At 45.3% G+C, this 17,547-nt stretch overlaps 1 protein-coding gene across 10 annotated transcripts in view; it reads left to right on the top strand.

Moving 5' to 3' along the window:
* Positions 1 to 17,547, top strand: part of NDEL1 (nudE neurodevelopment protein 1 like 1) — a 43,758-nt gene that overhangs the window by 10,845 nt on the left and 15,366 nt on the right. For all 10 annotated transcript variants that reach the window (XR_005227694.2, XR_006285653.1, XR_006285654.1 and 7 more), the window contains 6 exons: positions 7,667 to 7,764; positions 9,082 to 9,235; positions 10,698 to 10,846; positions 12,173 to 12,309; positions 14,906 to 15,079; positions 15,993 to 16,084. Coding sequence is in view for 7 of the 10 variants with exons in the window: in XM_043527746.1 (XP_043383681.1) it covers positions 7,679 to 7,764; positions 9,082 to 9,235; positions 10,698 to 10,846; positions 12,173 to 12,309; positions 14,906 to 15,079; positions 15,993 to 16,084 (792 nt within the window). In the remaining 3 variants the exon portion in view is untranslated. The remainder of the gene's footprint in view (positions 1 to 7,666; positions 7,765 to 9,081; positions 9,236 to 10,697; positions 10,847 to 12,172; positions 12,310 to 14,905; positions 15,080 to 15,992; positions 16,085 to 17,547) is intronic.

Raw genomic sequence — 17,547 nt, 5'->3', positions numbered from 1 at the left:
TTTTATATTGTGATCTTTTCCACAGGCTGGATTTAGTTGGGCCAGGCAGTCTGCAGCACCTAAACTTAAAGAGCAGGATTGGTTAGCATTGGTGGAGAAAGGGCCATTATGCTGACACAGCAACTTTGGGACAGTGGTGTCCTTTCTGCTGGAGCCCATATGCTGCTGTTGTAAGAGGCATAAGACATCTGGTGTGGTTTATCGGAGAATATTAAGTGCAAAAATAGTATTTCAATAATAGGTGCACTTACTAAAGCGACAGTGGAAATGGGCAGCCTTACAATCTGTGTATGAAAATGCTTCCAGCTCCCATTTCACGACAAGAAAAGCAATAATAAATCAACCAAAGAAATATAATCTGTATCTCAAACATTTTAATAAGTAACTTTAAAAAAAAAATCAATGTGGATGTGTTAGCTCTTGCCAGCTGTTTGCTTCCTGGTCATGTCCTGAGAACTAAGATAGGGAAGCAATCAAGAATCCAACAGTCTAAAGTTAGTTATTGTACAGTCTGTAGTTAGTACTCCTGCCTGTGACCACAGCAGGTATTGCCAATAAAAGAAGGTAAAGAATGGGTAGGACCAGAGCCCTGTGTGCTTTCTTACCTTTTTACCAGTGTCTGGGTGGAAACGGCAGATGGCCCGATTCATGACCCAGAGAGCACTAGCTTTCTGAACTGGAGAGCATCTTTAGTGCAGGAAGGGAATGACTCTCTAGCAACATCCTGGGATCTCTGGGAAATCTAAGTTTCAGGAAGATCAGGAATCTGGCAGCCAGAATGGGTGATGACATGGTGTTTGTTTATCCCAAAGGCCCTGGATTTGCTTCTTGCCATGTGTTATCTTGGTCAAATATGCATCTGATCCACCAGGTTACCAGCCGATAGTAGGGACACCTTAAAGAGAGGGGGAGCAAGTCAAGCGTCCTTTGGCAGATTTTAGAGAAGGAAAGTCTGTCATCACCCTGGATGGTAGCATCGGTTAACTAGTCAGGCTGCTCTCCAGCACGTCTGGTGAGACCTGGATAACAGAAGGCCGTGTCTCTTAGGCTATGGTGGCAGAGCTTAGCCATGCTGACTATTTACCTGTGGGATTCAGGTGGGTTTGTACTTGGCACGGCTAAGCCATGCTTCCACTGTAGCTACGTGTGTGACTGCAGCTACGCTGCTATTTATACTTGCACAAGCTCAGTGGGAACTACTGCGAGTATGTATACGCAAGCTGGAAATCATGTGCTTAGTGCACAGTGAGACGTAGCCTTGCTTTGCCTCCTCCGTATTTCATTTTCTGGGTCTTGGAATAATTTGGGGGATAGAAATGGTTGGTGGGAGGGAAGCCAGTGAGGTTCTAGTATGGAGGTAGCCTAGGAGCAGGTGCTTAACACATACAGAAATGACCTGTTTCGTGGGTATTAAATACACTAGTTAGTTTTATTTTCCACATGAAATGATAATCTGTCTTTAGATGGGAAGATGAGGAGTGGCTCAAATAAGGGAGGCTACAGGAATGACAGATGTTGCATGCAGCCTCACCTTGGCTGAGTCATGCCTGCGTCTGACAGATACTTGAGGGGTCTGACTTTCTCACCTACTGTGGCCACATTTGTATAGCTTATCCTAGGTCACTGAATTGAGTTGACATGTGAGGGTGGAGTCTGTGCTCACAGAAAGTTGGCATTGCATTCTAAATCCCGTGTTGTGTTCCATGCTCAGTGTTGTTTCAGGTTGATATTCAGTCCGAGCACTAACAGCAGCACAGGGTCACATGGGAGGAGGGCTAGGGAAGCGTTTTAAAGGTACTCTGTTATGCAGTGAGCTGCCCTAAGTTCTAATGGCTTAGTTGAAGAGCAGCTTCACAGGGATTCATTTTATTAGCGCTGTCACACACCTACCATTAGGAGACAGTATTCCCAGGCTCTTCCCAGCATCAAACCTGTTCACTCAGGCTGTGCAGTGGGTTCACCATTTGACTCTGAAATATTCTAATATTACTAAACCTCTCAGAGGCAGGGGGCCAGTTGGTCCCATGCAAAGAGAAGTGTCTTCAGATAACTTCTACACACAGACCATGAGCTGGTAGGTTTTAACATGGTCACAACTGTTAAAACTAGCACACTTGTCTCAGTCTGAGATTCCCTCCTACTCGCTGTTTAGCCCAGTTCACTTATATAATAAGGGCTTGGAAGGAACTAGCACATTTTCAAATTGGTTCTTGATTTAGAAATATTTTCAATTCTGGAGTTTTGGCCAGTTATTTGGGTTCTCCCAGGGGCAGCTAATTCAGCTGAACTGTGGTGCTGCCCTGTGTATTCATACAGTGAATCCTGCTTTGATGTCCCAGCTCAAAAATACCCTCTGTGGGGAAAAGCCCTGGGAGAAGCCAATGCATTGTCTCAGCTGTACTCTAAAAACCTCAGTGTTACGTGTTAAAGGCTTGATACTGCAGACGCTCCATGTGCAAAACTCCAGTTGAAGTCCATGACTAAGGGCTTGCCATAGTGGGCTCTGAACACCCCTACGTAACTACAAGGGCCAGGAATTAACCATAGATAGAGCAGAGCACTGATTCTTTGTTAACTTAAGTTATCATGATTGTACTGGCTTATATATGCCTTACAACAAACTAGCCTCTTCTTCTTCTTCATGTGTATCATGGTAGTGCCTATAAGACACTGTACAAATATATAGTAAGATCGTCCCCGCTTTGAAGAGCGTACACTCTCTAAATAGACAAGAAAAAGGGTGGGAGAGACAAAAGGATTGGTCCAAGGTCACACAGCAGCAGGTCAGGGACAGCTGGGAATAGAAACCTGTTCTTCTAACTTTCAGTCTCTCCGCGGAACTATCCTGCTATTTTTAGGTGGTGGTTTTTTGTTTTGTTTAAAACCATCTAATAGTTAAGTGTCAAATAAAGGAAGGCACAAGCTATGCCTAACTTATGAAAATAGATTCTCTGTTCAAATGTAGAATCAATAAAAGCCACCAGTGCTGAACCAGATCTAACTCGCTGGGATATAAGTGAAGTTCCCTGAGCTTTTTGGTTTCTTTTTGTGCCATCTGGAATTGGAAAAATGGATAGTTTACAAAATGACAGTTTTTAGGCATTTCAAAAGCCTTATAAGCGACCCTAAAAATGCAGAGCTTTTAAAAACTTTCCTATCACTCTGTGACCTCCCAAATGTTGGGAAGTTGCTGAGACGGTGGTGTGCCAACCACAGCAGCCTCTGAAACAAACAATAATAATTATAATACTTGGCAGTGGTGAGCAGTTCATATCTGGGTGAAATTCAGGAATGAAACCAAGAAAGAGCTCTTCAGTGCGCTCAGAATAGCCTTCCTACCACTGAGCCCCAATACGGTCTGCGGATGAAGAACACCCTGTATCAGACCCACCGCCAAATGTCATGGCGCTAGGTTCGTTTCTTCTCCTAGCCTTCACACCCAAGGGTCCTGCAGGGGATTATAGGCTAACTCAGCCTCCCATCATGCCTTGAAGCAAATTTATCCCAGATGCTGTGGTCTCTCTAGATAATAAGGTAGCTTGGCCAGATGCTGCTTATGTCTCTGAAGGCTGGGGTATCCTGGGGCAGGGGAAAGAGTGAGTTTGTGTGTAAATACATGTTGTACAGTAAAATGGTGAAGTTTCGTGAGAGGAAAGAATCCACCCTCCCCACAATCTACAAAGCCATAAAAGCTTCAAGGTCTCTGCTAGCCTCTCTCATGTGTTCCATTCCCGACCCCTGCAATTGGCAGGGATGACTCAGGTGTTTGATCCCAAGGGTGTAGCTCATTTGAATGGGCAGGGAGGAGTCTTTGGATGGACGTACTTCTATAAGATGACGTAAGATGCCTCGTCCAGGCTCTCCACCGTGTCCAAACTGGAATCTTCTGGCATGCCTCTTGCTGGCTGTTTAGCAGATTAACTACTTCGGAGCTGCAGAGGCTGAGCGTTGTGCATCCTGTATCTCGGGGGGAAGGTGTTTGCTCTTGATCTCAAGCATGTCATGTGTGCCAAGCCGCAGCGATGGGTTCCCTAGAGCTACAGGTCTGAACACGTGCTTGGTTCTGTCAACAAACATGGTTCACTGATTCAGTCAGGTTTTGAGCAGAGTTGGACTGAATTCCTGTAGGTTGCACTTACGTGCCCTTAATGATGTTGAGTCAAGGGGACTGTGGGTGTATGAGGCCATTGCATGGAAGCTTAAGCTTTTGTAGCTTACCAAGGCAATTTATCATTGTGAAGAGGTATAACAGGTATACCAGTGCAAGGAAATGTACTGTAGAACTGGGACATATTCCCTGTACGTTTATTTTCGCAGACTTAAAAATAGCTGTGAAAATAGATTTACAGCCAGTGGTTTCTGCTGAGAACTCCTGTGCTGCTACTGCCTAGGAACAGGCGGCTGCTCCAGAGCTGTCTAGCACTCATGAAGTGTGTTCACGCTGCTCTGCCTAGCCAAAGGCAGCTCCCCTCCCCCCAGCGAAAGAAATGAATCTACAACTAGCGCTGTCCTGTGAAAATTAACAGGCAAAAATCCGCTGCTCTGTTGCTGATCGGACTGTGCGGAGGGGAATTCTAGTGAAGCTCCATGAGATCCACATGTAAACTCATCCTCAGTCCGTTGAAATATGGACAGCTAAAGGCTACTTGGACTGGAAGCTCTCTGGGGGTTGGACCGTGTTTTTGTTCTGTGTCGGTCCAGCACCTAGCACAGTGGGGCCCTGGTCCATGACGGGCTCCTGAGTGCTATCGCAAAGCAGATAAATAGTGATAAACTCACAATTCTAAAACAAGGTGCATCTGAAATGACTCTAGGGGCAGGGGGAGAGGAGTTTTTGAGGCGCTTAATGCCCTTTGGATGAATATGGTCTCTTGACCTGAATTGTAGCAGCTGTAGGCTGAGCTGGAGAGATACAGCGGCAGCTTTCCTTTGCATTATTCATGGATTAAGTACTGCTGTCTAAGGTGCTCATGTTTTCCCCCTCTGTTGAATGCAGTGCAGTTCCACATTTACTGAGCCTGGCCAGACCTCTAAAATGTGGGTCACAGAGATGCAAGAGATGTCAGTTTGGCGAGTCTAGGCCTGGAGGGGTGGAAATGGGCACTGATGCTTGTTAGAGCCCAAAATGAGGAGCTGTGTATGGCTGATTGAGCTGATAGGAGCAGTGTGCTATGAGGGTTGTTTAAATCAGGGCTTCTCACAACAATTTTTTCTGGTGGCCTCTGACAATTTTTCCTAAAATACTTAATTAACTTTAGGAAAAACCAATAACTATCCACATAGACATGTTGAAATCATTGTAATTTATTGATGTAGGATTTTTTCCCCCAGACTCAATAATAAATAGTCATGTACAGTTGTCTCTATTCTTTACTGGACCTAAACAGAATAGAAACACAAATAAGGTGCTTTGTACGGTCTTGTCTTTTTTTTGCTTTTTTTTGGTTGCTTTTTTTTTTCTTCAAGATGTGCTAGTTACTAAGTCTGCTGTGAAAAGTGACATTAACAAACGTACAAATATCACTTTTCACAGCAGACTTACTCAGCCCCGGCAAGCCTGGGATGGGGAGGTGAATATGGAAGCAGTGGGGGCCAGGGGCACTGGAGGAGGGGGGTGAGCCTGGGGCCAGAGCCCACCACCATATGGTAAAGGAACGGAGCCTGAAACCTCGTGGCTGGAGCCTGACACCACCAGCCCTGGGAAGGTGGGGAACCCACTGCCTGCCTGCTCCTCCAGCTTTTGTGTCTCCAGAGGTGGGCAGGGCCCAACCACTGCTGGTGGCTCTGGGGGAGGGGGCTGCTGCTTTAGCCCTCCCCCTCACCCCCCATCATAGCCCAGGAGGCTGTGGCTCACGAAAAGTCCTTGGTGGCTGCATGCGGCCAGGGTGGCTGCATTTGAGAAACACTAGTTTAAAGTGTCTGTCCTGAAAGTGGGGGAGAAGCCAGCCCATTCCTACCCTCCTTCATGGGATTTAACAATGAAACCTGGGTCACAGGGCTTGAGCAATGGACCAGATGCTAGTATAAAAGATGAGGCCTTTCTCAGAGGGAGTTCAGAGACAGTATCTTGGTAAGAAGCCCAATGCAGCATGCTGGTTAAGGGTTGGGGAACAATTTCCAATGGGGCCTGCTGTGTGGGTTCTTCCACTACATTTTTCACATCAGCCGAGCAAGAGGGTTCTGTTAAGTGTGGAGCCCAAGCCTCCCCCCATCCTGTGACGCAAACGTCCCTCTGTTACTCATAGCTTTTCCCAGCAACAGAATAAAAATTACAAGATGCATCACTTTTGCTGCTTCTGCTATTAGCTGAACAACTGTGAAACTCACTAGAATCTAGCCACTAAAGTCTAGACTAAATCTGGTCTACACCAAAAATTTATCTCCACCTAGTCGTGTGTCTTGGGTTTGAAAAGTTCACAACCCTGGGGGAGACAGTTAAGCTGACCTCAGCCCTTTGTAGACACCACTGGGTTGATGGAAGAATTCTTCTCTTGACTTAGCTATTCCCTCTCGAGGGGGTGGATTTACTACAGTGATGGAAAAATCCCTTCCATCGCTGTAGTAAGTGTCTGCACTACAAATGCTACAGCGGCACAGCTGGTCATGTTGACATACCCAGAGCTGCTCAGAACTGTACTCATCCTCGCTGTTGTAGTGAAGGGGGAGAGAGACCGATTGTGCTCTTGAGTAGCTCTGTGGTACAAGGTGCACAGATATGACAGTAACTAGCGCCATGTAAGAGGGAGGTAGATGCTGCTGCTCAGAATCAGACTTCAGTGAAATTGAAGAGTCTGGTAAATTTCTCTGTGCTACTGCCAGATAGTTTCCATTAAGAAGTGCATTTTTCATGCCCTGCTGAGTCAATTTCCAGCATAACCTTAGATAGCTAACTTCCCTCCACCAATAGAGCCTGATCCAGATGCCCTGGCAAGGGGAGCTTTGCCCTCTGAATGTCTTTAGACTAAAAACTACTACAGAAAATTCTTTCCTGGGTATTTGGCTGGTGAATCTTGCCCATATGCTCAGGGTTTAGCTGATCGCCATATTTGGGGTCGGGAAAGAATTTTCCTCCAGGGTAGATTGGAAGAGGCCCTGGAGGTTTTTCGCCTTCCTCTGTAGCATGGGGCACGGGTCACTTGCTGGAGGATTCTCTGCTCCTTGAAGTCTTTAAACCATGATTTGAGGACTTCAGTATCTCAGACATAGGTGAGAGGTGAAAGGTACCTGTCCTTTTAAAAACACTTATTTTAAGTGCATTAATATTAAAATTGGATGACTGCGAATTTTAAAACCAAGCCTTGTGGAAAGAGGTCCTAGATAAGTGTGTGAAGCTACTAACACTTCAGAGCTAGGTTCAAAATATGACTAGAGTTTCCTCAATTTCTGGTCTCCATGTGTTCAGATCACAAATCACCACAAAACTATCCTGTGAGCTGGAAGAGTGGGCAGGTTGCTGCCTGGTGCTGGTCTGTCTGTACTGTGCCTGTCCGTTGTCAGGGATTACTGGTGTCCCTTTCATGAATGCTGAATTCACTTGTAGTTCTTGGCAAGGCATAAAAACTCAAGAAAGGCCACAGTGATGGGGTCTCTCCAGTATTTTGTGGCAATCCCAGGGATGTCCTGTTTGTCTTTGTCCTTATCTTATTCATGTGTTTGCATTTTGCAGGTTTCATTGATCATGGACTGTGAAGAACTCCCAGATTTTTCGAGTCCAAAAGAAGAAACTGCTTATTGGAAAGAGCTTTCCTTGAAGTATAAACAAAGGTATCATTTTGGATTCATAGACCTGTGCTTACTGTTAGCTCTACCAGAATGTGGCTAATCAACCTGCCTCTCAGTGGGGGTTTTGCTTTGATAAATGTCAGGTGTGTCCAAATGAATTTCTTCATTTTCATCTTTAGAAATGCCAGGTCAGTCAGTAAGAGCCCACTGCTGGAAGCAGAGCATCTTCTGCGTGGGCATTACCAACTTGAGAGCTCCAGGTTGTGGATTGCAGCCTCCTAGGGTAGATTGTATGAGTTCCTTTTGGCTACCGTTGGCATTAGCAGGGCTGGCTTTGCAGATTGGTATCTAAATACCTGGAGCAATACTCTGCTTGGTTCTGTGTTTCGGGGACCTCTGCCTGTTTTCCTCTGGAGTGTTGTCCTTCTGTTCTGTGTTACTGTTGTGGATTGCGCAGGTGCAGCAAACAAAACTTCCTGCAGTCCCAATATGCACATCAGAGCCCAGGATGCTAATGAATTCATGTTGCTTCCCGACCACTAAATGTGTCAGACTGGTGAAAGAAACACAGAACTGGCGTATTTCAGATGGAGCATCTGAAGGGACCTGGCGTCTCCTGAGCTGTTCTTGAATGTCAGAAAAAATTCAGGGCCTTTAGGGGTTAAGGAAAGCTTTGGTTTCTGTACCCTTATAATTCACTTTCCTATAAACTTTGCTGCTTGATGAGAGCTGAGCTGTTAAGCACAGGGCAGATACAGACATGTCAGTGACGTGTGTACGGTGGGCAGTGGCTCCTTTTAGCAATTTAATACCTTGCAGTGGTGTAAGGTAAGTATTATGCTGGCTCCCTGACTAAGTGGTTAATAACCTTAGGTTCTAGAAAAGGGTTGGGGTTTAATGTTACTTTGGTGTGACCGTATGGTATAACAATATTGTTCTCTGTTGTTAGACTGCATTCAGTCATATGTTTTTCAATCAAAACCAGGTTAAAAATTCACTGGCTAATACCAGACCTGCCCATGAAATGATTTAACAAATGCTAGCTGTGAAAGTTAATGAATAGAGAATTTTTGTCAAACTCCTAGACATCCTGTTGTTGACCTTTGTGCATGGAATTGTATTTAAACATGTTTTTAATACAGCAGTTTGTGTGTTGCACAAAAATGAATTTCCTTTCATAGCTGAACTTCATGTAACTCTTACCTTACTGCAGTTCCCTTCTCTTTAAATAGATGCTGTTTATATGAGTCCTGTCATATGCTGGAGATTCTTCCTGGGTTTATCTTTAGACAAGATCCGTGGGTTTTGTTACAACTTGATAAACTAAACCCTTGACTGATACGAATCCTCTGCTTACAGTTTCCAGGAAGCACGTGAAGAGCTGGCTGAATTCCAGGAAGGGAGCAGAGAATTGGAAGCTGAATTGGAGGCCCAGCTAGTGCAGGCTGAACAGAGGAATAGGGACTTGCAAGCAGATAACCAAAGACTGAAATATGAAGTGGAAACATTAAAGGTACGGCAGTGTCTGTAGTGGAATGGCCTGTTCTTGCAGGTAGTCAAAAGTGTGGTTCTAAATTATCATTCAAAATCTGTCTGGTCTGTACAGGTTTTTTGGTAATTCAGTATCTGTATCCAGAATATAAAGGGAGGGGAGCAGACATATGTTTGAGATCCGGTTTTGAGTATGGCATGTGCCCAATGGGTAAGACCAGGTATTTACCAGCCACCTTATATATCAGGTAAATTTGTGGAGGAATTCGCTATGTTCCTTGGCCATGTCATAAGAGGGACATGTCTCGGATCCTTTGCTTTTGATCTTGAGTTTTGCCTGAGTAAGGGCAGCAGATTTGGGTTTTCGGAGACTTTGGTGGATTTGTTGTTACTACAGCAAGTTAACGTAGCCATGTGATGGACATACTACTGATCTGCTTTGTTATGCCATTGAATCATTTTGTTCATCATTTCAGCGGTAGGATTGTGCAGCTAATTCCTGTGAATCAGTGGTTTTTGCCCAGAATGTCTCTGGTTTTGTGAGATTTTTAAGGCAGTTGAAGACCTCTTGACTTGTGCATGTCCTTTAGCAGAGATTCTGATAGTGTTCTGTAGAGTGTTCAGATAGACAACAGAATATTCTAATTAATGCATCTGGGCCGATCTGTTCTCACCCTGCCCTGGGATCTTGGAGAGCACCATGGTTTGGTCCTGTTCTTGGAAACTTGACCCGGGGCAGGAGGTGGGAACATAGCTGGAAATCATTGTGTTCTGAGCCAGGGCAAATGTGCTCTGTGGGATCCCTGGTTATCTTATCCCTTCCCTGTTATAGTTATGAAATCTGCATGTACTTGAGGAGGCCAGTAGCTTCTTCAGGAAAGTCTCTAGCTGCCTCCTCGGAGTTGTGGACATTCTTAACCAACCAGACTGTCAGCACCCACTTTCCAGTTTTTCCAGGTGAAGGTCTTGGAGTGAGCTTCCCTGTGCAGTCAAGAAGCAGATTCCAGTGCCTCTTATTTTTGCTCACCGTTGGGATTTCAGGCCGGTTCTTGTCGTAGCGTAATTGTCTGGAGTGTGGGAGACACGGAGTCAGAATCCTCTCTAGCAGTTGTATTGCTTTCTGGCCACCTGTAGGTGTGCCGGGCCACATTTATGGTTTTGAAGGTGACATTTAAAAGCCTCCTGGACCTGCCATTACAGACTATTGAGAACGGAAGTTGATGGGTGTGTTTGGGAGAATAACTAGCTATTTGGTGACTGGATCCTTGCTGTGCACAGTGTTGGCTTTCTTTATTTCAGGGTGCCCAGTGCTGATGCTTTGTAAATATCCATGTTAATACTGGCATTTCTATGTGCTACCACCAACAAACCCACATGAGCTGACTTATTCTGTTGTGTTACTTTTTCCCCTCTTATTTGGCTCTGGCTTGCCTCAGAAGATTGTATATTAGCAACATTAATCTTGCTTCCCCTCTTATTTCCAGGAGAAACTTGAACACCAATATGCACAAAGTTACAAGCAAGTGTCGGTGTTGGAAGATGACCTAAGTCAGACACGGGCCATTAAAGACCAGCTACACAAATATGTGAGGGAGCTGGAACAGGCCAACGACGACTTGGAGCGCGCTAAGAGGTGAAGGCTACAAACCGATTGTCTTGCTAGATCTTCCTCTCGTCATTTAGCTTCACAGCTCTTGATTATCTCTAATGGATGCAACTTTGCATAAGGAGAGACACTGTTTTTTGTTGCACTCATGCAGTTAAAACCGTATTGAGGCTCCAGCCCAGTCAGATGTCCAAGTTAGCCTCACTCACTTGTTAGCCCTACAGTACAGCAAGAAGTCCTAGAATCAGAGAGTTTAAGGTCAGAAGGATCACCAGATCATCTAGTCAGACCTCCTGCGTATCACAAGCTACTAAACCCCACCTGGTTACCCCAGTATTGGGCCCAGTAACCTGGATTGAGGAGGTTTCTAAAGTATTCTACTTTGTGTAAATCAGTGAGAAACAAGAGAAGTAATTTGCACTCTATTTTATGGATTCCTGAAAGATGAGAGCAGAGCATAAAAGCAAGCCCAGCCAGCATGCCAGGTTTGACGTCAGCAGCCAGGTAACTCTTACAGCATGCCAGTGATCCTTCCAGGACAAAGCCTCCTTCAGATAAGAAGCTAATACCTTATGCAGTCCCTTGTAAATAAAACAAGCCTAGTGAGTCTCTTCTTCCCTTACCTGATAAGCACTGTGGCTGGCCACAGGGAATGACTGTATACTGGATAAGAAGTGCATAAAACTAGCAAGAGTGCTGCTAGCAATGCCCTGTCTGGAAAGTAACAAACAGATCCTGCCTCTGTTTAACGGAATGGGAATGTTGCCATTGAGTTCAACAGGAGCAGGACTGGGTCTCTGGCTATGTGGCATGGCAGACCCAGGGCTGAGGCCCTGATTTAGCAAGATACTTGAGCACGTGACTAACTTTTTAAACATGTGAGTTGTCCCATTGAAGTCAGCGGAATGGCTTGCATGTTGTGTTAGTCATATGCTTAAGTACTTTACTGACTTGGGGCTTGAGTTAATATCCCAGTCCCACGCTTTCTTGGCTCGCTGAATTGTCAGCTGCTCGGAGCATGGAGGTGGTAGCACCTTGCAAGCCCTCTGAGTTGATGCAGAGTGCTGCATTGACTGGCTCTGGTTGCTGAGCAGAAGGGAGAGAGAGTGGATATCAGTGCTTGGTGAGCTCTTACACAGCTGTGTTTTACAGTGTTTGAAGTCCAGCTGCTAGAGTTCTGTCCTGTCCCGTCCACATACCTCACTTCTGTGGCGCTTAATGGTCTTTTCCAGGAAGCATGGCAGAGCTGTAAAGCTTTCGACATTGCTTACCTTTTCCTTTTGTTGTTATGCTTTCCAATGTGCTTTATGTCAGCAGATCTGAAGAGCCTAATATTTTGAATTTTGTTTCTAGGGCAACAATAGTTTCATTGGAAGACTTTGAACAAAGGCTGAACCAGGCTATTGAGAGAAATGCATTTTTAGAAAGTGAGCTGGATGACAAGGAATCGTTGCTAGTTTCTGTACAGAGGTTAAAGGATGAAGCGAGAGGTACAGCTTGATTGATTAATTCTTTGGTTTAGTACGGGCTTCTTAATAGAGATGTATTCTAACAACTACAGCTCATGTTTGTACAGCACCTAGCACAATGGGGCCAAAGCTGTTTGTGCAATGTAAATCTTCAATAATAATAATAATTTCTACACAGTTAAGGGGAGTAAAGAAATCTCATCTGGTGAGTGGAGAAAAATACCATCAGATCCATTCAGGATTTTTTAAATATGTGAGTACTGCAGGAGAATTCAAATTCCAAATGAAAACTGAGGTTAAGCACAGATCTGTGTGACAAATGCTTCCATTAACCAGGCTCTGTGCAGGTTGTCGGAGAGATCTGAGGATGGGATTAGACATGGAAATAAATGTTAACTAACCTTGTGAAATTCTCCGTTGTCCTCTGTAATCCTCTTGGGAGTTGCCTGGCTTATGGAAGATAACCCAGAAAGGATTGCAATGAGACTTGTGGGATTACTGATGTTACATTCTGGGACATCTTCCGTAAACGAGGAATTCCCAAAAGGATTTCATCGAGACGAAGTGAGGGAAGAATACCCAAAGGCTGGCTGAAATTAAGGCTGGCTGATAAATGGCACCCCATCACCTGGTTAGTAGGGTCACTCAGTTCACAAATCTGTGCTCGACATCACTCCAGTCTTATTGATACAAACATGGAGCTGTCTCTGACAGCAAAGAAGATAAAAAGGAAGACCAAATGTTGTTTTCTAATGAAACATACAAATCATAACTTATAGTAAGGGCAGTAATAATGAAACTCATGGCAAATCTTCAGGAGCAGCTGAATGATCAGCATTAATTACCCAGTTGCAAAACGGGATGAACAAAGTGTTTAACATCTTTAAAATAGAAGAAGAAAAACAAGCAAACAAACATAACCATATTATTTTCTGGCCGGCAGTCAGATACGTTAGCTGTTTAAAAAATTGCTGCTCTCACACCCAAATACAAAACTTCTGACTTTTCAAACCTGTGTATCTGGGCAGGTTTTCATTTTTGCTTGGCAGTTTGCCTTTGAAAACACCTCTAAAAGTGCATGGTATTTTAAAAACTCTAATGTACAACACCTTTTGCTTTGGCTTTTTCTGACAGTCCACTTGAGAATCCAGTGGCCTGTGAAAAATCTAATTATTTTGCCTAAAATAAAAATGGAAAACGAAGTTCATACTTTATTTTAAAATAACACCCTCCCATTTATTATTATTAATTTGCATTATCATAGTGCGAAAGCCTCTTGCTGACTTTGGTGCCCCATTATGCTAGGCACTATACATATGCATAACAAGAGACTAAAATCTAAATAGATAAGACAGAAAAAGGGTGGTAGAGGAAAAAGATGCACAGAAAGGGGAGGTGTCACACAACAGGTCACTGGAAGAGTTGGGACTAGACCCAGGTTTTCTGACTCCCTGTCCACTGGATTACACTGCCTGTCCAATCCACTATCAATTTATGCCCAGACAGTCTCAATTTCTTAGCAGGCCTTTTGCTTGGTGTCTGGGGGTTTAGTGGGCAAACGAAGGGGTTTTGCCCTCTTGGCAAGATGATTCAGGGAGTTAGATGCCCAACTACTTTCTCCACCCACCTCCCTTTAAATTAACTAATTAATTAATTAATTGATAATAGGAGTGTGGGGCATAGGAGCACATACAGGGACATTCAGCCCTGGTTGTTGAAAGAACAGTAAGGCTGCGAGAAAAGTCATGGGAAGAGTGAGACAAACATGCTGTTTGTCATGCAATATCTAGGCTGCAATGGAGGCCACTTACGTGGCACTGCATTTTCTGCCTGGGAATTTCTGGCGGTCCAGTGCAGAATGGCCTTTGTGAGTTTCCTGGCTTGCATTTATCTGCACTGTCACTGTTAGGTCAGTGGAGCTGTTGGCTAGAAGCACCTTTGTGTTGGAAGCGCTGACTCTCTGCAGCTCTGACGCAGAGCTGTCCGTGCCTTTGTGACCTCCCAAGAGGTTATTGTAATGCACTCTACACGGGACCACCTGATGACTACACGCAAGCTGCAGCTGCGGCAGAACACGGGAGCCTGTTTGCTCAGCTGTGCTGGCTCTGAGGCACATATTCCATTGATGCGGTGAAGGCTACCTGTTCACTGCCAGTTGCAACGGGAGGGTTGATTTTGAGCTATAACACTCTATGCAGTTTGGGTCCTAGCTGCGAGAGGGGCCACCTCTCCCCTGCAATGTGACTGCAGTTGATCAGCTGGTTTGCTCTTGCTTAGGGTGTCCTTAGGGTTTCTAGAGTTGAATGGCTGGAGGGCATTTTCAGCAGCGGCCCTGTCGCTGAGGAATCTGCTTCCCCTCACCGCCTTGTCTGAAGGCCAGGATCTGTTGACCTTCAGGGCATAGCTGTTTGCTCAGGCTCTTAGAGGAGAAGCTGATGGTGAAGTACATTATTTGTTTGGTGAGGGTTGAGTTTGCATTTAGCTTGGCCTTGGGGAGCTCATGTTGGGTTGGGTTAAGAATGCCATGTACGTGCCCCCAGGGATGATTGCGGTGCTGCATTTTTAACCATCAAGCCATAAATATGAAATGTGCGTTTTTTCTTTTTCCAACTTCCAGACTTACGGCAAGAGTTAGCTGTCCGAGAAAGGCAACAGGAGGTCACCAGGAAGTCTGCTCCTAGTTCTCCGACTCTAGACTGTGAAAAGATGGATTCTGCTGTCCAGGCATCTCTCTCTTTGCCAGCCACGCCTGTTGGAAAAGGATCAGAGAATAGCTTTCCTTCCCCAAAAGGTATGCAGTGCAACAGGGGTGGTTCTGTGGGAACACGAAACTCTGCTGACAAACAGCACTCCCACAGCTCGGTTCCACTGTGGCACTCTTGGGTAAACCTAGGAACGTATAGGCACCAAGTACTCTGCAGCAAGTTGTGCCTAAAAGCTGCATCTCCTGCAGCCCGCTAGAAATTCTGGGGCAGCTTCAGGTAAATTCAGGAGTAGAGTTTTCTGTTGAACTAATATGGAAGTGAGTCAGCTCAGCCTTTGGGTTTAATTTGATATTGCGTTCAATTTACTTTACCCTGCCTTTGAGTATTCAGTATGCTGCAGATTTTTGCACTGACAATGCAAAAGGGGGCGTTTGAGGTTGGGTATCGTGGGGAGACAGTCTGAGATTGTAGGATAAGCAATCACTGGATCTTTCTGCTGAAATGACCACCAGAGTAATAGGTCACAATGCTGATAATTTAAACTAGGTCTCAGAGGGACTGTGCTGATGAGATGCTGCAGTCAGTGCACGGCTCTGAGCTCCTGTTTCCATTGCAGATTGTGGGAGACAGCACGGCCCTGGTTTACACTCATTTCGTGTGTGGAAGGCTGTTCACAATGATAAGGGCTAATAATATAATTTAAAAACATAAAGAAGAAGTTGATTGCAGCTCTGTGGCAAGAGATGCATTGTGCAGCCAGCGCCACAGCTGGGGAACACACAAACCCTTGTTATAGGCAGAGTGTGGCGAAAGCAGACAGCTGGTATAAATTAAGCTGGTTATCCCACAGTGTGTGTATTATTGGGGGCTAGCAGCATGGGGAGCCGTGCTGGGGTGGAATTTTAGATTTCCCCTTTCATGCAGAGGTTAGTTTATTGAATTGGCCATTTTAAACTTCTGAGAAGCAGACCATATAATGAAGTGCATTTATGTTTGCAGCTATACCAAATGGGTTTGGTACCAGCCCCCTAACTCCTTCTGCTAGAATATCGGCACTGAACATTGTGGGAGATCTCTTACGGAAAGTCGGGGTAAGTGCTTTGTCCTGTAGGACCCACGTTTTTGCTGTGATAGAACCGAGCGTTAGGACTGTTTGCTGCCAGTTGCAGTCGTGTCAGACGACGTGCCTAAAAGGGATTGTGGGGCCACGCCTCTGCACAGCCCCACTTTAGCCTTCGAGGGATCTTTCCCATCGTGCTCTGGGAGGGCTGCGCGTGTGACAAGGTGACTTCAGTTAGAGAGTCCCAGGTGTAAACAAGGGACTGGGATTCCAAGTACTACATTGGGGTGCTGGGGTTGGCGTTTGGGCAAGAACGTATAGCATGGGCCTCCAACTGTGGGACTGGGCATCCTATACGGGTTGCTTACATTTGAATATTGTGCCTACAGGATCACACCATCTCTCTCTAAAGGGGCTGCGGGTCTCATGCCTAGGCACAGTGCAGATTGACCTTCCTGAGCGTGGTGGGCGTAGTGTGCATTCCAGTTGTCTGAGCCTCTGCCCCTCTCTCCCCCAGCCCCTGCAGCTGTTTTAAAAAACCAAAATAATCAGGGAGCCCTTTGATAAGAAAGTGACAGAGCAGTTTCTGATCAGACTCATTTCTCAGAGTTGTATGCGGCCTATGTGGTGAACAGGCAATAGAATAAGCCAAGAGAGAGCCAAATATTCCCCACGGTGCAGTTGGGAGGGAAGTGAAATGTTTGAGCTGTTAAATGGATTACAGCTATAAGTGGAGGAGAAATGCTTTAAACATCTGCTGCTTGGAGTGCCGGGCTCACCAATATAATGAGGACATGGCTGTACTTGCTTTGAGTCATGAAAAACTTGTTCGTATGTTTGTGCCTCAATGCACAGTGTCAAGGTTCCAAGCTACAGTGAGGACACGGTTGTGTCTAAGGTTAGAATCTTGCCCTTGGGGCTGATTTTCATTAATCTCTTGTGCCTAGAAGCTAATCTGCTGTGAATAACGTTAGCCACAACCAGGAAAATCATTTTAGCAAGGGTAAAATTAAAAATCCAGTTGTTGCCTGTGAGCTTCTGGCTAGTTAGGGCAGGCAGGAGTAAGAATCAGTGTGGGTTGTAGAGGAGTTTATTTGCAATCAAGGAGCTTCCTGATTTCTCTGAGAGGGCAGAAGTCCAAGAGTAAGCAGGCATCTTTCCCAGCCCACTCTTAGAAACCCAGCCCACCCACTGTGTAAAGTCCCAACTCACCCCTGTCTTTATGAACCGTAAGATAAAGATTGGCTCAGAACTTCTTCTTGGCCTTGGCTGCTTCTAGGGGTTCCTCCTTCGGGACTGCTCAGCCCACACGCTAGATCTCCTCTATCCCACTGAGAGCCCCTCTCACCTCCTTTACATCTGGGTGGATGATGAGTTACTTGCCTCAGTGAACCAGCAGAGTCCATGTAACCCTTAAACCTCCAGCACGAGAAGTAGGGTCTTGTCCTGTGCTGAATGCACCCCATAGTGAGGTTAGCTGGGGCTTTCAGCACC

This window comes from Chelonia mydas, chromosome 14 (assembly GCF_015237465.2).
Source record: "Chelonia mydas isolate rCheMyd1 chromosome 14, rCheMyd1.pri.v2, whole genome shotgun sequence".
NCBI classification, from domain to species: Eukaryota; Metazoa; Chordata; order Testudines; family Cheloniidae; genus Chelonia; species Chelonia mydas.
Note: the sequence above shows the minus strand (reverse complement) of the source record. Positions and strands in the feature narration are given on the sequence as shown.